This window comes from Centroberyx affinis, unplaced genomic scaffold, assembly GCF_046629955.1.
Source record: "Centroberyx affinis isolate AG114_WGS23_722 - 3 ecotype Tasmania unplaced genomic scaffold, CSIRO-AGI_Caff_v1 ptg000409l_1, whole genome shotgun sequence".
Taxonomy (NCBI): Eukaryota; Metazoa; Chordata; class Actinopteri; order Beryciformes; family Berycidae; genus Centroberyx; species Centroberyx affinis.
The window spans coordinates 128,273-152,715 of NW_027279076.1; the positions used below are offsets into that span (position 1 = coordinate 128,273).

A 24,443-nucleotide genomic window follows, 5' to 3' on the forward strand; every position below is an offset into this window, starting at 1 on the left:
ATTTACTAGCAAATGCACAACGACTATCATTATACAAAAGCAGATTAACATTGGACAAAACGTTTGTGGGTGGATTGTTGTTGTTTCCCCTTGCGCTTGGTGTGGATGGCGGTTTCCCGCTATCAATATCCTATGCAGTACAGGCTGGTGAGGGGAACATTTCTGACAAACTAATATGGGTGGATGGACATGACTAACGGCAACATGTTGCAGATACACATCCTTATTCATGAGGTCATCTCGCAAACATAAATGATGCTATGCATGAAAAAAAACCTGGAGAAATTTTACATCAATATACGTTTTATTTTTATTATTTACTTTCTTTTTAAAGATTTAATAGGTTGGTTTTTCAGATGTTGATATCATACAATATCCTCAGATTCAGTCATTTGTAAAAACATTCATGAGGTGTGTATAAAAAAAGAGGGCATCACCAAGTAAAGACAGGTCAGTCCACACACTTCCTCAGACATATACATAAAAATGTATGCATTTGTCCCTATGCATTTTACACATACATATACATATATATATAAAATACACTTTAAAAGTGTTAGTTATTTGTTCAACTTGTAGTCGTTATTGGGGTTTCTCTTTTCAATCTAGTATTATCATGAAAACTGTGGAGAAAAGTTCCATGTAGAAAAGCAAAACTATGATCGCCTGCGGCAGTCTTTCACAGAAAGACTTGAGGAAGGCAAAACGTAACTCAAGTCTACCCTGCCTCTGCCAAACAAGGAAAAGAGCACAATCACTCATACCTTGATACAAAAAGAGGAAACATGTTTTACAACCAACAAAGACAACAAATGTCTGTGCCTGCAGCAGCATCCAACTCCAGGGCAGAGTCCAAAAAGTCTTGTTAGTTCTCCTTGCATCCTACTTAAAATGGCAGAGAAGATCAAAGTGTAAGGTACCTCAGATCTTCTCCCCCAATTCCTTCAGAGAAGAGGTCAAAGAATTATGAAGACTTTGGGGATTCAACCCAGTACTCAAAGGCCCCATTGTCTGTTAGTTCTCATCTTTGATGACTTGCTACCAAACTTAAAAATCTTGGAACCCCTGTGGTAATGCCTAACAGTTACAGGTAGTCTGTCGGCATCTGAACTGAGTCTCTGCCTGAGCTAAGAACCGCTGCCCATGGACAAATCTGCTGAAAGTAGTCTGGTCGAAGAGAACAGGAACGCAAAACACAGGGCAAACAAACAATATATCTTTCAGCAAAGTGGAGTTAAATACCCCTGACCAATTGAATTAGGGTGACAAGAAAGAGGGGAAAATAAATAATAATAATAAAGCTAATAGGAATAATATCAGCAGGGGTAAGTTTGTCAAATCACACAGAATCAAAAAATAAAATAAGCATTTGTTGGGATTATTCATAGCAGAATAACTACATTGCATTTAGCAACCTTAAATTGATACTCCTTTACATCATCTCAGTGAGAAAAATATGAACACACGGTCGCCTTGTGATTGGGTAGGCTATCCTCCTCACTTCACTTCTGACTGGAGAAAGCAGAAGTTCTTAACAAGTGTTCTTCATGACCATCATGGCATAGGACGGCCCGTTCCAACCAGTGAACATCCTGTCAAATTTCTTTCCAGTCAAACGGCACTCACGTTCAGTCCTTCAAAGTTAATTGTCTCTTCAATCCTTCTTTCTCTCTCCCTCCCTTTACTGCCGTCCATTTCGGTGAGAGAATAGAACAGAGCACAGAACATGTTCAGAACAGAAAAGAGTATAAACCAAGCTTGAAGAGGAACTGTTGGGAGAGAATTCCAAACGTTTACACGAAGACACTGTGTCAAATATCACAGATGAAACCAGCGGAAACGCCTTCCTTACAAAAAACAAGCCAACAAAAACAAGAGTATAGTCCAATCCCTGTGGGCTGTGTGTTAATGTTTTAAATGATGAAAAATGTATAACTTTATTCTTCATATTTTTCACAACTCTCTTCTGAGTTCCTCAGTGGCAGACTTTGCAGCTCTTTAAAATTCACTGGTTAATCGTTTATACATCTATACAAAAAACTGAACAGCTGAGGTGGGGGAAACAAAGGACTAAATGGAGGAAAGGTGTAGTGTAATTGTGGATACAAAGAACAAGATACACAACACTGATATTCAAAGCTGTGATGCGGTGGGGGCAAGATCATGCTCCTGAGTCCAAGAGTGAGCAAAAGGTCGACCGGAGAGACAAATTGTTAAGCAAGAGAGACACCAAAGAAGGTGATGTCAATAGACCTGAAGAGGGAGCGGGATGGAGGGCCTGGGTAAGTAAAAGAGCAGGAGGAGGAGGATATAGTGATAGAGAGATGGAGGAGAGGAAGAGGCTAGCTCCAGAGTCCTGCGTAGTTGCCATGCAGGCCAGAACAGAGCGGTCCGCCGGCTACGAACAGCTTGGTGCCGGAATCGTCATAACAGTGGGTGTACACCGCGTTGGGGAAGGAGTGGATGTCCGAGAAGTAACTCCTCCACGTCTCGTCATGATTCTGAAGGCGGCACAGAGAGTTGGAGGGCAGGAAAGGGAGATTGAGGGAGGGGAGAGAGGGAAGGGAAAGGATGGAAAGAGCAAAGAAAAGGAACAGAGGACATTTGAACATTAACTCGTGTGTAACACTATAAAATGATTCTGTACACATCTATCTGCTTTTCTTAAAAGAACTATCAACAGGCTTCAATAAACCTGACAGGAAAAACAAAAGCTACTGAAGACCGAGTGAGTCATCCCACAGCTACAGTGGTGAGTTATTTATGCAAACTCATTTAAAAAAGGAAAAAGCTCACTGAATAATATGGAGACTACAAAAGCGATTATGCGTACCAGCCAGCCCTTCCCTGTAGAGAGCTTGAGGATGCCCTCTCCTGGGCGTTGCCGGTACCCGCCGGCTGGATTCAAGGGGTTCTCCAGGAATCTCTGGGCCCGGATGTCGTAGAAGAGCAGGGAGCCTTGGCCCGTGCCCACTGTCACGATGTGTTCATAGAAACTCACGGAGCGGATCCCTGCACACAGAAATACAGAGGCTATGGATGTCTAAAGGGTAGATTACTTAAAGGTTAACTTCAAAAAGTGCATCTCTGCATCCCTTGCTTCTCCTACACTAAAAAGCTGCTTCCTTTGTGAGTTTTTAGAGTTTGCAATGCATCTTCAATCGGCATATAGGAGCTACATCAACAGAAATAAAATTTTGGACACTCATGGATGGGGAACGAGTGACAAATTATTAACTTGAAAACTTGAATTTTAAAGGATGTAAATTTACAAGAGGAAGTGACGTACATGACAATGTGGTAAGGGGAAGAGAAATCCGAAAGACGGGGAATAATGAGGGACTAATGGTTACTGTGCACAGTGGTCGTTTTTCACACGGATGTCGTTGCCAAAACTGAGGCCTGAGGCTAATGGGCCTAATTATTGCCAATCACCCCTACGGCTGAGAAATACAGACCGAATCGTTGTGAGCCTAATATGTGGCTCTGTAGCATCTAAGTTCATTTATTGAGGGCGAGACGGTCCTCTTCTTCCCTTATTTTCTTTAGCCCACAAGTGCGTCACATCACCATCTATGTACCTGCAGTGTGTGAATGAAACAGCATGCGTGCTACAACCAATTCTGATATAAAGGCCTGTTGAAGGTCTGCATGATTGCAGTCGGATCTGATGAGCGGATTGTCAATAGGATAATCCAGCACTTCCTAGAGAATTGCATTTTCACCCAGATTGGCGCTCGTTGGTTTATTCTTAAACAATTAGGTGTTTATATGAGGTCCTGCCATTGGGAAAAAGTCTGAAATAGTCCGATTAATATTAACAGGAGAGGCCTCAGTCAGAAGACCTGTCAGAAGACAGAATTATGGCACAAGAATTGTACTCATTTTTGATGATAACGACACCGACATTTGGTCCATGAGGGAGTTCAAGGAGTCACGCATTTACACTGTATGGCTGATGTCAGGAACATCATAGTTATATGTATATATGTAATGTAGCATAGCACAAGCAATTGTAAGATTGGATTTTTCTTTTTACAGTCTTTATAATCTAATAAGAGAATTGATTACGGTTGGCAATGCCCAATCTGTGAGGGCTCAGAGACAGTTTTCACACACCACAGACCACATAGCGTAAAAGTCTGTTAGGATTGCTTGCAAAGAGCAAGCATATTAAATATGTAAAAAAAATTTGTATTTATATAAATTAAACATGGAGATGTAGTGCTTTACTCTTGCCAATATTTTTCATTTCACTGACTAGTTTCTATTTTCTGTTAAAACATCTTATGTCACTCCCTTTTTAAATGTTGACTGTGCAGACATCACATGTACCTTTCCTCAGCTAGCCCTTTGAGCGCAGTAGTTTAGTGAGGCTGGCTGCCCCACATGCGTGCCGTTAGTACTCACCGCTACCTCTCTCTCTGGAGTTGACTGACTTGATGTTGTGTGTGGGCTGCCGTGGATCCAGGAAGGAGACGTGGGCCTGGGAGCCCACGGCATACACCGACCAGTCCTGTCCGTACGCCAGACACACATTCTCTTTGCAGTGAGGCAGCTTGGTGGACAGTAGCTGGAGGGAAACAACACAGCATGTTAAATGGGAAACTAAGTAAGGTTTTTACTGGCCCATGGCACAAAATGAGTAATCTGCGGGGTTGCTGATCAATACCAATGACTCAACGATTACTTGGCTAGGTGCTGCCACCCAGCCACCCAGACTGTTCTCCTTGCTACCGTCTGGTAGATGATACAGGAGCATGGCTGCACGCACCACCAGACTTAAAAACAGTTTTTACCACCAGGCCATCAGGCTTCTGAACTCATAAAATTAGGTACCCCTCATTGCATTTCTGCTCACCTGCTTGTCTGCACTATTTAGATAAAAATTGCACTATTCCACGGACTGCTGCTATTCCCGGACTGCTGCTATTCAACCAGGACTGATACATACCCTCTGTGCAATACACTTGTCACTTTTATGTACATAGATCTCACTTTACATATGTATAATGCTCTATATTCTATTCTATTCCATTTTTATTCTATTGTTTCTCTTTTTTTTTTTCACTGCTGAGCTGACCTGACTCGCGTCCAGCACTTTTCATTGTATTGTTGACCCTGTGTTAACCTACATATGACTAATAAAACGAAAACTTGAACTTGCTGAGATTGCTGGCTTTCAAAACGCACCATCAGGACTCTCTCCATTTTGGAACAAAAGCTCCCGACCCATTGTAATTTCATTTTCTCTAACCAGTAAAGTATACAGATGTATACTTTACTTTTCATTTGCTTGTTTTTTACTCTTCAGGATTATTTGCGGATTAAATTTGTCTTAAATTCTATTTGAGCTGGCATTAAAAAGGTCTTAAAGTTTTTAATATATGGGATGATTGTTCAATCAAAAAATATTATGTGATCTACCTTGCACAAGTTGTGCTCAGCCTTCCAGAGGTGGAAATAGCCATCCAAGGAGACAGCACCCAGCTCCTGAAAAGGAAAAACAATATAAGACAGACAGAAATGATTTAACCTAAGGCTGGCAACCAATGACTGACGACTTTTAAGAAATATTTTGTACTGTAACACAAGAAGAAGCTAGAGGTGGATGTTGGCATGGAGGGTGTAGTCTACTGCAGAGATAACAGAGAACCTTACCTTGTGGTTGTTGTTGAAGGCCAGAGCGCGGACCTTACAGTTGTATGGGTTGGTGTACTCCTTGGGGATGTCCTTCAGGGCTCGGTGGGAGATGTGCGAGTAGCAGGGTACAGCCTCCTCACTCTGACTCCGCTCAGCCTGGCTCAGAACCTCCTCGGTCACCTCCCACAGGCCCATAGAGCCGTCCCTAGACCCTGGGAATTAACACACAAGAAACATAACTAGATCACTGTCTAGACAATTATGCATCTTCTGTCTGGATGCAATAGAGTCATAGTAAACACAGGTTTGGATCAGGGTGTGTTGTGCAGGAACGCTGACTTAGACTAAGGAAATTCAGGGAAGGATGGGACTCATGCGGGCACGTATCCAATGACCAAATCCCCTTTGGCACTACATATGCATTACAGGCTACAGGCTCAGACAGCGAGGTTCATTCATACAGCTTTGATCCTACAGTCAACTCACCAGACACAGCCATGCTGTCACTGATCCATGCTATGGAGAAGATCCAGTCATTGTGGCCATCCTGAAAAACAAATGACTACAACGTGAAAGCAGAACACGATTGACTAATCTCGCACAAATATGTGGCAGTGCTCTCAATTTTGACATACTGTGCCAGGACTGGGTGATAGACAAAATTAATATCACAATAATCATAAATAATTATATTTCAATAAATATATAACAATATATATATACAAACATATTCAAAATCACATATTAATTAATAAAAAATATGTTGATCATATTAAACTGCATGGTAATATAAATCATTCTTATTTGGGTTTGTTGACCAGCAGCAGAAAGCAGCTAATTTCAGGATAGGTTTGACACAAAATAACTAGTAAATGTAAAAAAAAAAAAAAAACTATTTACATACAGCACACATTGCAAAATGACTGGGGGAAATGTAATGTAAATGTAAAGTAATTATTGACAATTCATCGGTGGAGGGTTTTGAGAGGGAGACACAGGGTTTTATATAGTGGTGTTCAGATAATTTTCTTAAGGTCAACGTAAAGAAAACGAAAGAGATGGTCACAGATTTTAGAAGGAAACAGACAATAGTTCCCCTCTCCAAGATTAATGGTGAATTAGTTGAGCGGGTCTCAACTTACAAGTATCTTGGAGTTGAAACTGATGATCACTTAAGATTCAATGAATGTGCATGGAGTAAGTCTAAGAAACTACAACAGAGGCTGTTCTTTCTTAGGAAATTGAATCACTTTAGAGTAGACCGTTGCATCCTCCAGATGTTCTACAAATCTGTTTTGCAGAGCGTTTTGTCCTTCGGCCTGATCTGCACCTTTAGAAATATGTGCGTTCAAGATCGTGCCAAACTGCAGTGCAGGATCAAGACAGCAAGTAGGATCACTGGGGTTGATCAGGCCCCGACCTTATTTTAAAAAAGGCTGATCAGATCCTCAGTGATCCTACCCATCCTCTCCACCTGAATTTCTGCTGCAGAATCCTGCAGCAGAAAATTAGGACAACAAGGTACAGCAAATCATTTGTGCCTACAGCACAGATTACTATAAATGAGAGATAGAAGTGCACCTATATTACTAGGTCTGGGTATTTGATTGTGTATATTGTATATTTAGATTGTATTTTGTTTGTGGGTATTTTGATTGTGTATACTGTGTATTTAGATTGTATACTGTATATGATGTATATTTTATATTGCCAGCATTGCTCAGGATATTCTGTTGCAAGTGCGTGTGTGTTTGTTAGTTAGTTTGAAAACTCCGGGATTGCGTTTTAGTCTGGACGGGCGGAAACAGAGACTTTTGAAAACGATGACACAGACACCCACGTTCGCTTGCTGATTGGGTCTGATCAGTCACAATGTGTCCTTCCCTGATTCATGCCCCTATCACGTGACCCTTTTCTGGAAGAAAACAAACATCAGCCTTGACTACCAGTGGTCTAATATGTTGCTGTATTTGCTTTGCGACGAGTCCCAATCTATCTATCTAACAGTTCCACCTCATCATCGGTCCAAGCAAAGAAATCTCGGAGGAAGACCCATTGCTGTTCTTCCTCCATAGTATTTTCTGCAACTAAGCAACCAACCGCAGAGTAGACAATCTGCTTCCTGTTTACACCGGCACGCGCATGCCCAGTGTACAGGAATGGTCATGTGATATGCGTTTTCAGGCGTGTGAGTATGGACGGAGACCATTTCTGAAATGCTCGTGTGGACGGAGATCGTTTTCGTTTTAAAACGCCGGTTTAAAGCGAAAACGTATTAGTGTGGATGTGGCCTAAGTACAATCCATTATTTTTTGTTTTCAAAAGGCAGCTACTGTGAATTCTAAAAGGCCAAATCATTTTTAAATGTGTTTTCAATAGAGTACATGTTTTAGTTTTCACAGGACCAAAAGATAAGCTGTGAAAAATACAATAAAACCTTTAATTATGAAGTGCTAGAGAGGGACTGAAACTGGGGGTACCTTCGACCTTTAAAAGAAGCTAAAGATAAACAAAGCTAGCTGTGGCTAGTGTTTTGACAAGGAAACGCCATGACTAGATGTCAGTAAACTCAAAAAGATCCAAACCACTTACATCTCCAACACAGACAGGGTCCAGTGTGGGCAGCCGGTAGACGGCCAAGCTGTTGGGGTTGTCCCCTCCGGTGGCCAGCAGTGTTCTGGAGGGGTTGAGCTCGATGGCGTGGATCCCACAGCCCTGCTGGTCCAGCCTGGAGCGAGAGCCCCCTGTGGGGTGGAAATGTCCTCCCACCACTGCACCCACCACCCCAGAGCCTCCGCCGCGACACTCCCTGTCCTTCAGCATGGGGATGCGTGTTATCTGTCCCGTCAGGACATCGGCTACAAAAAGCTGTGGGTGCAGAAAGGAGAGACATCTTGTTAGACTAACAAGTTCAGCCCAGATCTTTGTGTAAAATTTGTGTAGAAATTTAAAAAAGGTGAAATATTGACATGATTACAAAGTATAAACACCTGTCATCTGTCAGAATGCTTTATCCATAGTCATACCATTATTATAATATATATTTTTTAAATACTACTGATCCCCAAAGGGCAAATTCACTTTTTGCTTGCCCCCTTCCAAAGCACCAGATTACAGGGACAGACACAAATCAGTGGCCCCTGGAGTTGGCAACTCAGGCAATGCAATTTCAATGTATAATTTTACTAGGCTAACAAGCCAGACAAGTCTTGCGAGTTGATCACACTACAAGACATGTGCCAGACATGTCCCTCCCCAATAGGAGGCTAGGAATAAGACAGGTTCGACCACAAAGTGGACGGTCCAGTCACAGTTTTGGAGGCTGATCCAAGAGGGGCAACATAAGCGTGTGATTTCAATGATACCAGCGCTTAAGCCACTTTTCCACCACATGGTACCGGCTCAACTCGACTCTACTCGCCTTTTTTTGTTTTCCATTGGGCAAGTACTAGGTACCAGGTACCATATTACCTGGTACTTTTTTTGGTAGCACCTCCGTCGAGGTTCCAAGCGAGCTGAGGCGATACCAAAAGGTGACGTGAAAACACTGCAGACTACTGATTGGTCAGAGAGAATCGTCATCATACACGGCACATCCTGCACAAACCCACCATATTTAAATAGCCAAGCTACTGTAGCGGCTGCAATTTTTTAACTTAATTTAACTTAACCTAATTTTAATTTAATTAACTACTTTTAAATGGCAAGCCGCAAAATCACACCGTGGTCAAATGAGGAGGTGCAGACGTTCCTCTGTTTGGTTGCTGACGAAAGGATCCAGCTGATATTGTTATTGAAGTAAACTACTGCCTGATGGATAACTTGCATGCTGAATTTACCAATGGCTCCGGATGATTCATCAAAGGTTTGATTCAATTCTTTAAATTTTACGCATCAATGCAGAATCACAAAAGTTAGAATCGCCCCCACCCCTAGAATCTACAAAGGTTTTGTTTACAGCAATTTGCCTTAAGTGATTGGGATGTTCTTGTCTGCCTGCCAACTGGGTTACCAAAAAATTCAGTGGGTGATTGTATTCTGATAAGTGTTGGCTTGGGGGTACCTGAGAAAAACTCACAAATACATCCAGGTTAGTAACAACTTGTTCACATCAATCTCACCGTGTTGCACTTGGTCCCACACACCACCTGCCGGTGGTTGAGCCATTGTGAGGCAAACACCTTGTTGAGTCGCCCCAGAGAGAACTCCCTCTCTTTGAGGATGCCAGGGAGCCGGCCTGCTGCAAAGCCCCGCAGGCTCCTCTGGAGTCGCAACTCATGCTGCTGTTGAGGTCTGAACTCTCGCCCCCGGAGGGCACATACCACCGAGCGCCGACTGCACCACCACTGCTCAGCGTGACGTGATGAAGAAGAAACACGGCTCCGCTTCTGTGCCGTCTGACACCAGCCCAGCTGGGGAAACAAGAGGAAAAAAGTTAAGGTCATAAAGCTTTTCCTATGGGAAAACAGTAGGAGTTTTGGCAAGTAGAGGAATACATATTTCACAATCAATCAACATGTCTTTCATACAAAATGTGAAGAAAAAAACGTAGCCTATGAATAGATTAGCATTATGAATGATAGCCTATCATGTCAAAGACAGCACTGAAATCTTGTGGAATACTGATTTCATTCACTAGATGGGTACAATCCAATAAACATGGCTGAATGGTTGCATTTTAAGGATTGAAAACTACAAAACAGTGGCATTCCTTACTCTGCCTGGATAACAAACTGTAGCAATAAAGAGTCTATAGAAAATTCATGACAAAGCATGATAAAATGACCAAAACTACCCAAAAAAAAAAGTAGAATGCACATCCAAAGAGGTGCAGACATTTGGCAATAATTAACTATAGAAAAATAATTAGTTGTACACTCCTCATCACATTTGCTCTAACATTTATTTTACACACCAACATACGCTACAGTGCTTTCATCAGGGTGAAGGTATTTTAGGTTTGCTGTTTTTTTTTTTTTTACAAAACTGACAATTTTGTAACAGGCACTGAGCCATACATGTCACACATGCCCTCCCCCTTAGGAACTATTGTCACTGATTATACGGCTTCAACAGAAAAACCTGTTTAAAAACAAAGGTTGAAACCTAATGACTAATAGTCCCCACCACATTAATATGCAACTGTTTTACAGTGGTTTCCATGTTTCACAATAATATGTTACATCACCCGAGGTTGACATGACCATGGCCTATTATCCCCCTCTTGTAAAAAACCTCAAATTTAAAAAAAATCCTTAAATCATTCCATCTAATCATATCAAATCTTTTCCTTCTTTCAATATTCTTGACCCCCTTCACTATGACAGTGGCTCTGTGCTGAGCCATGCCCATCCCCCGGGGGACTGTGGTCATTACTCACTGACCCAGATTCAAGAGGCCAACTGGGTCACAGGAGTATTGGAGCATACACACACACACACCTTCACAGATACTTTATCAGGCTGGGCCGATACATTCCCTGTGCACATGCACAATAGCATAAAGCATCTATCTCAAGCAGGCCAGTATTACAGGCTAGCTATAATGGAGATGCCGACTACAGCTGATGGATGGCACAGAGTAAAGGACAAAGGAACACACTGCAAAATCATAGGTCAGGAACACACGTACACACACTAGGGCTGGGCAATAGGGACAAAATTAATATCACAGTAATTATAATAAATTATTTTGTTATCAATAAATAATATCTGCCAACATATGCAAAATCACATGTTTAATAATCAAACTGATGTTCAATAGATTGAACTGCATGGTAATATAAAGTATGATAAAACGCTTCCTTTTCAAATAATATCCTCTAATTTGTTTCAGATCTTGTTTGCTTTTTATCATTAATTTAGACAACACATCATCATCACAAAAGAAATACTTATTGTCAAAATGTTAAAATCTTATATTTTGTGAATCCTTGTAAACCACACATTGAAGACCTCACCAGTTGGATTACTTTTCCAACAAGTGACAGTTATAAAGTTGTTAACAGAATGTTGAGAATGTCTGCAGACGGGTGCAGAGACATTCAGGGGTCCATGAAGAGGTCCGAGGGCATTCACTGCCAGGTGAAGTACACCCCAATGGCTGTGTGTGCATGTATGTGTCTCTCTCTATTGGGGCATGCTTGGCATGAAAAATCTCAAATGCGGTGTGGGGAGGGCAAGGGTGTCTGCATTAGATCTGTTACTATGATAAGGAAGTTTCATCTAGGTCCTTTTTAGGGCTACTATTTTGGTGTCAACATTTCAAACTCTTGGGCAGGACATGAAGACAAATCCAACATGTATGACACTGATGGCGCTAGGGTTAAAACGATTGTCTGGCAACTTCCCCTGAATGATTCATTAAAATGTATACAAAATATCCCATGAGTGCAGACCTCCAGCTCTTTTTTTTAATTTTCAGTTTTTTGGTCAACGCACCAGTTCTGAGTGCAGGTGACTCAGTTATCTTTAATCCAACAGGTAACCATCTTGATGTGCCAAATGCTTTAGAAAATATGGAAAAGGTGACTGACATCCAAAGAGTACATTTTCAGGTTTAGCACTTGTTGTACTAATAAAAAATGTAGCTCCTTTGAATGTTTGATAGACAACAGCAAATGAGTCCACAACCTTCTTAACATCAATATAAATATTACTTTTGATTTTGTATTGGCTAGCTTTCGATGAGTTGCTCATATTCATAAAAAACGATATGACAGTCGTGGGCCGGATGAGTAACACACACACAGTATTCTTATGCCATGGAAGGACAACAACGGAGCTGGCAGATGTTTTTACTTGTTTTGTTTACTTGATGTCTTTGTTAATATGATGGGATTGTGTCATTGCTACACGGGAATGACGGTGGACGGACATTAGGCTTGGGCCAAGCTATAACTTGACATTACCATCAGAGTGCCACAGATCCTACAATATCTGTACAATAACATGTTTTTATAGAATGCCATTCAGTTTCAAGTTAAAAGTCAAGGTATTTAACATTAGAATATAACGCTAAGTCATGTGGTATATATCTTAGCTACTGAAATACTAAGCACCCGTAGTGTCAAAAAATTGGGCCCGATAATGATATGAATTTACTGTATCAGCGCGATGTTCGTGCTATAATGAAAAATATTTGTTGCATGTCAGTTCAGCACAGGTCCATATCATTAACTTAGACGCGTTTAAGAGGCTAGTATTTCCAGATGCCGATCCAGGGTTAGTGAAGATGTAGGTTAGCTAGCTAACATTTTAGTTAGCGTTACACCTAGCAACCCTGTTAAGATGGCTGTAAGACAACTTCAGTTCGAATGATGATCAATGCTAATCTAACGTTAGATGGTGACACCTGGTGAACCTGGCCGATCAAATGATTTGATGATGGCAATTTTGTTATCCGTTTCGGGTCAGGTTATATGACCGTGAATGCAAATCAATGATCATGCTAACAGCGTACGCCAGCTATAACTGTCGTTCACATTGACAACTAACGGCTAACGTAGTCTGACGGCTAACGTCAGACTACGTTCGCGACTACGGACTTTCAAATGCAGAGCATATTATTGTGATTGAGCATTATGAGCATTGATTAAGCTTAGTGCAAGTCTGCTTAGTGAAGTTTAGAAATCGAGCTGATGAAATGTCATCAATTTGCTGTCTAAGCTAGCTCACGTTAGCTAAATTTGGCTAGCCCGTTTACTAGTTAGCATGCTAACATATTTAGCTAGCTAACCTAGCTAATAAGACCGATGCACCGCCGGTTTCCGCCTACCTGTTGTTGGTCCTTGGGCTCTCCTGCCTTCCTTTTCCTGCTAACTGTTTTTCTCGCCATAGTCTGACACACACAATTCCCTCACCCACATGGAGGGTAATAGTGACGCTGGATACTGGGTCATATAATGGCGATTAGCTATTTTGTTCCTTGGCCCTCGTTGGCAGCGTCCGACGACGAGGAAGGGCGATCACATAAAAGGAGACGTTGACTAGTCGCTGGCTAAGGTTAACGCTAAATGGCTAACGTTAGCTTGCCTTCCGGGCTCCCAACTAAAACTACACCCGGGCCTTCTAATCGATTTGGTTTCGACAGAGGAGGTAAAACGAGAGGCTCCCTTCTCTTTCTCTATCTTTTTGTTTTTTCTTTCTTTCAAGAGTCGCGTCAGCAACGGTGAAAACATAGAGCTGCGCGCAGCCGCACTCAAATTAAACATCAACAAAAACAAGGTCGAACGTGAACACGGGCGTAAATGCGTGCTCGTTCACATTTCCACACGTCAATTGACGTCATACCAATGAGGATTTTCTAGTAGCCACCTGCAGCCAATTCATTGGAATGTAAATTACATTCAATGAACATGCCTTGAGCTTTTTGTAATCGTCATATAAAGTAAGGCAAACGTACATACATCCAAAACTGTGCGAGACCACGTTAACTAAACAGCCTCTACGTTCACTCGGTATCATTGAATTTCTTCAACGTTAAGCAAACACGGTATGAGTGGTTTACCAAACATGGTACACAATCTGCACAGTAAGCACATAAGAGATGGATCAAGGGTGCAGGGTGCAGAAATGACTTCACTACAAATGATCTTCGTTCAAATCTGTTAACACTGGCATATCCATGAGAGAATTTTTGTAACCACCTGAGCTCATTTACTTTGATCTCATTGTCAATTAGGCTGGCCAAATAAGGCTTCAGTTCTGTTGTAGCAGAGTTTTTTTTTCTGCTGACAGGGCCACGCAATTGGACGTTTCTAGTTGGCACTGACAATGCCTAGGAGGACAGTCATCTCTTTGCATTGTTCTTGTCAACTGAGCAACTAAAAAAAGCAATGGCTTTGCTGTAGAAGAGAGGAGATGAGTAGGAACAGGAGGAGAGAGAATTGTACTTCCCCACCAAGTTCATGTAACATTTTAATCTGTTGTATGACCATAATTGCGAAGACGGCCATCTTCAAATTAAGAAAAACACTGGCAAAAATCAACAGTCAAACCATTGAAAAGATGTGCACATTTAATCATGTGGAACTTCCAAATGATTCAGGAGAAAATCGAACATTTCTCAAATCACATTCTAAGAGCCTAGGAAAGAGCACTCACTCCCTTTTTAATATACCATTAAGACAGCTAAAGGTTCATCTGATCCATGAGAGACACATGTTCCAAGATGTGGTAACAGAGAAGTGGAGGTGATACATAAACCCTATTCAGAAACACCCCTTTGCATTTGATCCCCCAAACAATGTGAGGATCAAGTTGCATTTCATCCCCACACAACTTGAAGATCACAAAATAAATGGGAAGGGGGCGTTCCAATCATGTATTAATGATGCAGAGTCCAGCACCTGCTATACTGCATTCACTCCAACTTGTGTGGCTTTTGATTTTCTTTGATCGTCAAAGGTGTCTGGTCAGGGAAGAGGGAAGAGGCAAGGGGTACCTTTAGGACACCAGCTTTGCTTTATGCATGGTTGAAAGAAACGTCACTTGAATTATGTATGAAGATAATACCACTTTTGTGCTTGTATGTAACATGAGTGTGCATCTTTCTTCTTTATCACAGTGAATTAAGAGGAAAGGCCCAGGCTATAAAAAAAATATAACTAGGAGAAAACCACTTCTTTGTCATTCTTTGTTATGACAACCATATGAGACCCTGTGAACTCTGGATTCTAGGCCTAACATGACACCTGGCTGTCGAAGGCCTAAACCTGGCATGCAAGCAAACTGTCCTCACATGATAGAAACTTGAAATGGTCAATATGGATTGATGTGAATGACAGATTTATGCTGATGTTTGCCGCTCAAGCAAACAATGAGATCAGTGTGTTGCTCCAGGATGTTCACCGGTTCAGTTCCTACAAGCGTGTGCTGATCTTTCTGGTGATAGTGGTATATTCTGCAAAGACACTGGGTTGAACATTTTTTTTCTCTCCAACCCATTCACAAGCATCTGATTTCTGTATTGGCAGCACACTGAACTATAATCAGAATTATCAATCCTACACCCGTGCCATGTTCTCAAATACAGATCGGTTGTTAGAATGTTTACTTTCCACCTCCGGACCGCAGGGCAAGGTATTAAACCGGTTTCAAGCAGAGTGCCAGTTCTCTGAGTCACGTTTCGCTCTGTACTGAATTAACTTTAAGCCCATAATCTGGTACCATGCCTCCCACATTCCCTACCAATACCACAGAGTTCAAGATTATGGCAGTTGCTGCCATCTTTGCCCTGGGTACGGCCGAGCAGACGTACCTTAATGGGATAAAAAATTTTAACATGCCAAGTCTCGCAAGTGTTGCTGGTGTGTTTTATTTTGTTTTTTGAAAATATGCTGAAATTCACTGTAAGCTGTCATTAATATTTCATGTTTGGCTGGAGTGAAATATGACGCTCTGCTCTGCTTGTCGCCTCTGAATCCATCATTAATCCTATTTTCAGTCCTCGATTGAGGATGGCTTTAGAAGTTCACCGTGAACTGTGACCCCTTTTCAACTATCCAATTTTATCCAAAAAACACTCACTTCATATTATATGTGAAGAAAGACCTTTAAATTGTGGACAAGTCAACAAACCAAAGTCATCTCTGATTACGGCATGATAACTGAGAATAAATGACAGCAATCATTGAAATCGAACATCTTTTTTCCTAGTTCCCTCCACATTTCCATTGAGGCTTGAAGACCATACCTTATCTCCCAAAAGTTACAGAGGCTGAAAGTGCCAGTCAACAGTCACACAATATTAAATGTCTCTATTGCACTGTAGTGTGGTTGCGAAACAACCTTCACTTAACATTTTTTACTTTTTCTCCACTGACTCTTTTCCAGTCTACAAACAGAAGCTCATGACAATCAAAAGCTTCACTTCTGTAATTTTGCATATCATACAGAATCATATCAAACTCTTTATTTGTAAATGAAAGTGTCAGAGTACTATTTTAAATAAGTCAATAATCTATTAAAATGTGTGTGCGACTGTGCAGTATTTGACACATCAGTGCCAGTGGGGTGTGTGTTGGGACATGTCTTAATATTTACTGCAGAGGAACTCCCCCCTCCCCACCCCCCATCTCTCTCCACTCCTTCTGCAGTCCATTCCAGTGCAGGTTGAAGAACCTACTGGGACAGTAGTCATCACTTTTAAGTTTATAATTATAATGACTTTATGGATGAATTATGCAGTTCCTAAAACAGAAAGCAAAGAAGTGGAATCTCTAAAATCACATGAAACTTGCCCCCCAGAACAGATGAACAAACAAAACGAATGAGAGCAGAGAAACAATGAGTCAGAGTGTAGAACAGAACCAGGCGCCGGGCGCCAGAGCAGAGAGGGCACTTCTTGGGAGTCAGTTCTCTGTCTGGTGACGGTGCCCTTTTGCGTTTTTTTGTTTTGTTTTGTTTTGTTTTTTACTTCTGATGTTAGTTGGTTCAGTCTAAAGAGAGCCTACTCAGGGCCCCCTTTCCCCTCCACCATTTACTGGGTCTGCACTGAGCAGTGGAAGATGGCAGCTTAGTTGGCTGGGAGTGTCAGTTTTAAAACTGGTCTTTCTGGGAAGCGCCGAGAGCCTGCCGCCAGGCTCCTCCCACTTCGGTCCTGCAGCCCTGCCTGCAGTCAGCCACGCACTTCAAAGTGCAAGCCAATCAGCATGGCATCAAAACGCCACAATGCAATACTTCCAGTCTCTCCTCGCCAACCCACAGAACCCATTCTTGAATCCCCTAGCAGGACCAAATCTAGAACCGGATCCCAGGACTCGTTATAAAAAACCAACACCATCAAGTATTCTTACGCTTTGACCCCCTCCACTCTAGGCACACAGTCTTTAAGAAGTGCTGAGACATAATAAGTTTTAGCACAGAGAGGGAAATATAACTGTCTCTCAGCTGTCCCTTCCACAGCCAGGGCAAGGGCAGGGCATGGTGCGACAGGGTAGGCAGAAGGAAGGGGGCTGTGTTGGGTGGTAGCGGGAGGCAAGCCCTGGGCTGGGCGCTGGTTGGCTGGTTAGTTGGGCTCAGCTGGCCGCTGCACGGGCCATCAGGTCCTCCAGCGCCTTGTCCTGGTCATTGTTGTGGACCAGCAGCACCTCCTTGATGGCCTCCCGCTCAAAGCCCATCTCACCAAACCTTGACATCAACTCAAGGAACTGCAAGGCCTGGGGAGGATGAAAAACATTATTATATCAATACTACTTATATAATCTATATTCTGACATGGCTCCACAATGATATGACTTAAAAAAATTAAACATTATTGTTGGGGGTCTCCTTATTCAGAAGTTATACTAAACACTGTAATTGCCAGGTTCCCAAACAGTCATTTGACTTTTGAACGCAACGCATAAGCTTAAGTTGTGTGTGTTTCTCTTGTGATAAACATGTTCTTGAGATGGACAGTCACCTATATGTCTTGGCCAAATAATGCATGGACAAACCTTTTCCTCCGAACACTGGTACATCTCCAGACACTCCTCCACTGCACTGGCATCAAAGCCCCGCTCACACAGACGTCCATGGACAAACAAATAATCCAGTACCTTGGACACAGAATGAGTACATGTTTACCACGTGTCTGGTTTGAACATCATATTATGTTAGCTTACAAATGGGCATTATGTGAGGGAAAAATAAAACAGCAAAATATGGGGTTTCTAGCTTTATGAGAAAATGATAGAAAGTGGATAGAAATTGCCTTCTGTAAATGTTCCAAGTTGCTGTCCTAGAAGGGCACAGTTCATTAATTTCCCAGGTCCTACTGCCTGTGCACTTAGTCTTGTGACTTACTGCTGCCCAACACCAGTTCATTTAAAACCAGCATCTCACATGTATCTGACCCCAGAACGTATACCATTTTGTTATCATTTTATTCCACAACTACTACCATAGTCACCAAAATCATACGGCCATGACTATACTGGTCATAATTATACGGCAATAGCTGTACAGGTAACAGGACCTGACCTACTACCATAATTATGAGACAATGAAAAGTGTGATATTAATGCAATGCCTTTATTTTAAGGCTATATTTTTTCTGATTTTATTGCATTGTTGCTGCTCTATACACAATCAGACAGACACAAAAAGACAACAGCTTCAATTTAAAGCACATCAGGCAGCAAAGGTCTTAGGATTCCAAATTTCTGCGCCCTGGGATGTGAGGTAGTCCCACCTGCTCCACATTCTGCCCTTGTCTCTGCATGGCCCGCAGGACACCTTCATAAGAATAGCCCATGCCCACAATGGTTTCCACACACTGACGCTCGCTGGGGGTCAGGCTGAGCAGGGCCCCTCCGCACGGCAGACCGGCAGACCCCGACCCTGGGTTGGCCTAGGGTGAAAACACAAGTGGTGAACGGGTACAGAGATCTCTTATAACCCTCAGCTGGTTTGCATCATCGTATCCCACATGAATTAGACATAAAATGGTTTCAATCCGTCAGGTATGCAGTATGTACTCTCATGCTCACCTGTTTTGGTGCTCCATTCTTGGTGTGGCTGGGGGGTTCAGGGCCGACGATGACCTGGGTCTTGGGTAGGGCCGGCGGGCTGCCATTAGGTAGGTTCTGTCGGGAAGCGGGGACGGGTATAGGGAGCGGGCTGTACCCCACTGGGGCAGGGTCACAGTCACTAGATTCCGAGAGCTTGGGGAACGTGAGAGAGCGGATGTTACAGGGCCGATCGTCTGTGTCCAACCCCCCTCTCCCAGGATGCCCTGCTCTATCCATGTCCAGCAAGGTAACAAGCCCATTGGGTTTGTGGGCGAAGCCTGGTTTGACCGAGAGGCCGGTGTTGGTGCTGGGAGGAGAGGGGCTGTTGCCACGTGAAGCTGACCCGAGCTGGTTGGCCTCTGGCGGGGATACAGAAGGAGGGGGTTGGGGCTGTGGTTGGCTCTGGAGGATGCTCCGGAGTTCCTCTTTATCATCCAAAGTCTTGAGTTCCAGCTTGTCAAAGGGATCTTCTTCCCGCTCAAAATCGGCCAGGTTGAGGCTGTGCAGCTGAGGAGTGCTGGGCTGAGTCTTCCTGGGGCCCAGGCTTGGGGCAGGCAGGGGGGTGAGGATAGCATTATGGCTCAGTCCCGCCAGGACAGGGTTCAGCGCTGGAGGTGGAGGGTCCTGGTCCTCTGCAGCAGGTCGGGGTCTCTTCCCTCCCCCACCATCGATGTCCTGGGCCTGGGCCAAGCGCTCCCTGCTCTCTGCCTCCTGCCTGGCTGCTGCTGCCTCTTCTGCTCTGGCCTCTGCTGCCCTGGCCTCTGCCAGTTCCATCCCCCAGCGCACACTCCGCCTCTCCAGGGAGAAGTCATACTGTCGAGAATATGGTAAGAGGGAGAAGGGGAGAGACAGGCAAAGGGAGGAGGTAGGGAAAGGAAACAAATGCCAAAAAGTACCATGTTTAATGAGTGTGACAGCCACTTGACAAAAAAATGTTACAACTCCAGATGAAAAGTCATAACAAAACTTGTACAATGTTCAACAGAATAAATTGATGTTTAGTCACTGTGATATCTCTTGGTATATCCATATTAAGTAGTTACTGAAACATTAAAGCTATTCCAAGTTTCTGAACAGGCATGCCAGCACCGGGCAACTACTGAAATTACGTATCCCTAACCAACGTATCCCCAATCACGGGCTCATGCTGAGGTCACCTTTCCATCTATTCACCAGACTAACCTGCATGTCAGCCACCACAGAGCCACAGTCTGGCAGGCAGAAGCCAACGGGCAGCCCCACTTTGGCTGGGCAGCGGAATTTTTCGTTGACCTTAAAGGGAACATCATCAAGGTAGCTGATGGGTCCTGGAGGAAAATGAAAAAACACGAGGTTAGGGTACATTAGGGTACTTTGTAACATTGTGTCAGCAAGTGTTATGAAAATAAACGTTTCAATGAAAAAGGGAAGTAAAAGACAAGCCCTCACCATTGTTGTGTGCATCTGATCCAGACTTCCTCGCAGCCATTTAGAGACTCTGAAAACAAACATGTAATCTTTAATAAACCAGAACTCCTGTTAATTCAAAGAATAAGCTAATGTTAGTGACCATTGAGCATTATATTAATGCTTATGTCCATTGAGCTATGTATTCAGGAAAACAAGATCCCTCTACCAGTGGTTGCTTTACTAGTCCATGTTCCCAGACCTAATTTCAATAAGAAGTGTTAAAGAAGGGATAAAGTTTTTTCATAGAGAGCGAGAGAGAGTTGAGAATAAAGTAAACTACATGTCTTAAAAACCCACCCTATGATGCAACAGAATTAAAACAGCCCAAGGTGGAATTCTGTAGTCTAACTACAGGGCAAGAGCCTATTTAATTTTGATGTGCAGTTTTGTCTGACATGGCAGCTTCTGACATCATGTCTCCCTCTGAGCTCTAAAACTGGTCCAAATCAGTGGTGATATTCTGTCTCAGTCAACACATAAAGGCTGTATTTATCTGCATGGCTACAGAGCAGTCTAAATCAAAGCATAAGAGCAATGATACTTTATCACAGAGCCATGTACAAGAGAGCATCGCAAATTGCCCTTTCTGATGTAGTTCTTCTCTATGCCATTAGCTTTGTACATTCCACTAATTTGCATATCAAGTCACATAATATGGTTATTTGGTCACGCCGTGCAACAATGCCTGGCATTATCAACACAGAGAAGCCACTGTTTCCCCTTCCACTGAAGACTGTGTTTTGGTCTGCTATGTGCCTGTGTAGTCCCATGTTCAATGGGAAAAGTTTCTGCTGTGACTGATTTGTCTCATATGAGCCATTTGACCTGCAAAGAGCTGAAATGGTAGCCTAAATAGGTGGTGAATAGTTTACAGTAGTTCATTTATTAAGACAATTATATGTGTTTGCCTTGGGCTCATATGTGTAGCTGGGTACCCTACAAATACTGCTTAATTTAGCCCCTCAGTCTACTGCTGTTGAGTAAATGAGATTGTAAGCAATAGACAGTGGTCCGTGATACAATGGTCTGCTGAATATTTCCAGTTTATCCCATAAAAAGCCATAGTCTCTCCAAGGAATTAACCAACACGCAACAAACTTTTGTAACTTCAAACATACGACGTGGAAAAAAACCTAACCTAGCGGCAAATTAGTGTACTACACTAATTTATGAACTTTAAAAATCCAAGAGTTGGGATTTTAGTGACCGACTTACCTGCCCTTTGACTTTGATGGTGATTATTAATACATTCAACTGATCAGGCGAGGCTGGGTGCCACACTAGTTTGTGCAATGGGCCTAATTAAGCAGAATCTTATTTGCTAGTTTGCCAATAGTAGTTAACGTTACATAACAATCCGCCGCCGCCACCAGCGACTGTCTGATACAGTAGTATCGAATATTACAGCCAACATTAATATAACAAGCCCAGCAACAGCGGTAGGAACAGCTTAACTGCTGCTAACTAATTTTACTTACGTTATGTAGAGGATCACAACACACTTATCCGTCCGGAAGGGTAAAATATCTAACTAAAAGACTAAGAAGTGGCGACTTAAAAGACACGTAGCGTCGCTAGCGGCCGCAGCGTAGCAAGCTAAATCAATTAGCTAGTATTTGATAAGTTCTGCTGTCTAATCAGCAACAAGCTAAGCTAACGTTACAACTGCCTTACATGATACAGCTAATTAGCATTGATGCAGCAGTACGTTAGCTAGGAAGCCAATGTTGGGCTGGATATTAGTTGGTGATATTAGATCAATGTCTAATTATTAATTAAACTGTCCACCGATGACCACCATTAGCGGCCGGCTAAGGTTTTAGGAAAAAAGATAACGTACATGCTAATAGCTTAGCTTCGCGGCTGGCCTGGCTGTATGTGGTTGGATAGGATAGACTGTTGTGGCTCGCTGTCTCCCTGCTGCCACCGCCCCTTGAAAAAACTGACCAAACATCTTAACAAAGACTTATCTTACCTGTATCTGCTCCGTCTTCTTCTTTCAAAATCCTAATGATGTCTTGTCGAGATGACACTTTGGTTCAAATTGTTCTCCGACTGAGTTTTATTTATATTGAAATCTCTTTCCTGCTTCATCGTGGGACGCCATCTTGATTTGTCAACCTCCCTTTCTCGTGTTCCTGTCTGACGTCACCCTCAATTAAATGACGACAGAACATCAGAAAACTACCAACAGCTGTATGAGTCAACTGCATTGTAAGGTGGTATTCAATAAGAACAGTTTGACAATTCCTTCATTTAGGCTACTCAAATGTTCTTAAGAGGCATTGACAGGCAAAACCAATGACATTTATTTATTCAGTCCTTTTCAATCACCAATATGAACTTTGCTTCCCTAAATAATAACAGTTTACACTCTTTTACAAATAAATGTGGTATCTATTCCACATTTAGTACACTTGTGTATTATATTTCTCACAGTAATAGAGTAAGATCTACAGTATACTGTAATAGCTGGTCCAGAGCTATTGCATAGAGCCTTCATAGGCCTATGTCTCAGACAGACCCATATGAACTACCAGTAGAAACGTAGTACCCAAGCCTATGTCAGGTCATCTAGCTGTTCAAAGTTGATTCAGAATCACTTGCAGCATTTTCACCCTGGGCCTGGCATCTGGATATTTCCTACTTTCAGCAGATTTCTAAAAGATCCTCACATTATAGATGTATGGCTGTTGCAGCTGAATGTAGCAGTGCAGTGATGACTAATTCTGGTTGACCTTATAAAAACACAACCAAGTTAATAAAGTCACTCCTCTCCCACTCCTCTCCCACAACAATGAAGCAGTGGATGAGGATGAGAATACTGCTGCTAACAGACCAACTTGTCTGTGTTGGCTGACTAGTTTGAGGAAACACACATTTATCTTTACTTTTATTATGTTGTTTTCACTGTTGTCCTGAAATGTAACAAATGTGAGTTACTACCCCGAACATTGATGTGTTGAAAATGACACATCCTGTTCAAAAGTACACAGAATGTTGTGAGGTATTTGTCTGCTAATCAGCGCTAATACTGTATGGTATGGTATTGTCTCCAAAACTGTTAAACAGAAACTCAGTATTCAGTATTACCACAGCAGATCAGGGCAAGATGTAATAGCCCAGCTGATATTTGTTTATGAACACATAGTTAAAGGGCCCCAGATAGTTCTGTTATATCTATTTTATTATAGATCAATTGTTAAGTAGTATTTCCCTTATTGGAGTTTGCATGCAATCTCAGACCCCATGGTAAGACAAGACATTTTCTTCTGCATAGTGACTTGGTGTCTGAGGTATGGTGGCCTGGAGGCTTAGAGGAATGTCTCTGTTTGGGACATTTTGAAGTGTTCTCTTATATTTGGTTGATGCATTTTTACTTGAAAGGCCCTCTAGCTGCCATACTCACATCATCAAGGGGACTAGGCTACTCTTGTTGCAATAGAGTCACCACTGTATTGCAAAACACCATTATTTACTTCACAGTGAGTACAATAAGGGACACTTAATGATGCAATCAAGTAATCAGATTATGATGAAGCCTAATCAAATCAGATGAGCCACTCACGCTTACACTGTTATCATGATTAATTCTGACAAACTTATACAACAAATGTGAAATATGAGTCCCCTTTTCCATAAACTCTCCACCTCAAAGAAAAGTACTATTACAGTAACAATTCCTGGTATATGCTATTTTTGATCTCATCACCCGTTATTACGAAATATAGCTAGACATATCTAACAATTAGTAAAATCAAGTGAAATTCGCATGTTATACTTTGCAACTCCAAAGACCATAAGGGTCATATGACAATAAGCCTAGTATCTCTGATCATTTCAAGATAATTCATTA

The 24,443-nt window shown here is 42.3% G+C and overlaps 2 protein-coding genes across 3 annotated transcripts; both read right to left on the reverse strand.

Annotated features, from left to right (window-relative positions):
* Positions 1–296: 296 nt before the first annotated feature.
* On the reverse strand, positions 297–13,863 carry dcaf12 (DDB1 and CUL4 associated factor 12). Of its 2 annotated transcripts, none has more exons than XM_071516560.1 (9): positions 13,420–13,863; positions 9,765–10,055; positions 8,236–8,511; positions 6,130–6,190; positions 5,662–5,855; positions 5,428–5,493; positions 4,411–4,573; positions 2,834–3,012; positions 297–2,501 (listed from the first exon to the last, which is right to left on the reverse strand). In XM_071516560.1, the coding sequence occupies exons 1-9, from the start codon at positions 13,477–13,479 to the stop codon at positions 2,343–2,345; spliced, it is 1,449 nt and encodes a 482-aa protein (XP_071372661.1). In that variant the 5' UTR covers positions 13,480–13,863; the 3' UTR covers positions 297–2,342. The 2 variants fall into 2 exon arrangements, with proteins under 2 accessions (XP_071372661.1, XP_071372660.1); XM_071516559.1 differs by having other exon boundaries at positions 6,130–6,205.
* Positions 13,864–14,664: 801 nt separating this feature from the next.
* On the reverse strand, positions 14,665–22,706 carry ubap1 (ubiquitin associated protein 1). The gene is made up of 7 exons (XM_071516558.1): positions 22,563–22,706; positions 20,567–20,615; positions 20,321–20,445; positions 19,118–19,951; positions 18,820–18,978; positions 18,083–18,184; positions 14,665–17,803 (listed from the first exon to the last, which is right to left on the reverse strand). Exons 2-7 carry the CDS (start codon positions 20,604–20,606, stop codon positions 17,663–17,665), a joined length of 1,401 nt encoding a protein of 466 aa, XP_071372659.1. The 5' UTR covers positions 20,607–20,615; positions 22,563–22,706; the 3' UTR covers positions 14,665–17,662.
* Positions 22,707–24,443: the final 1,737 nt, after the last annotated feature.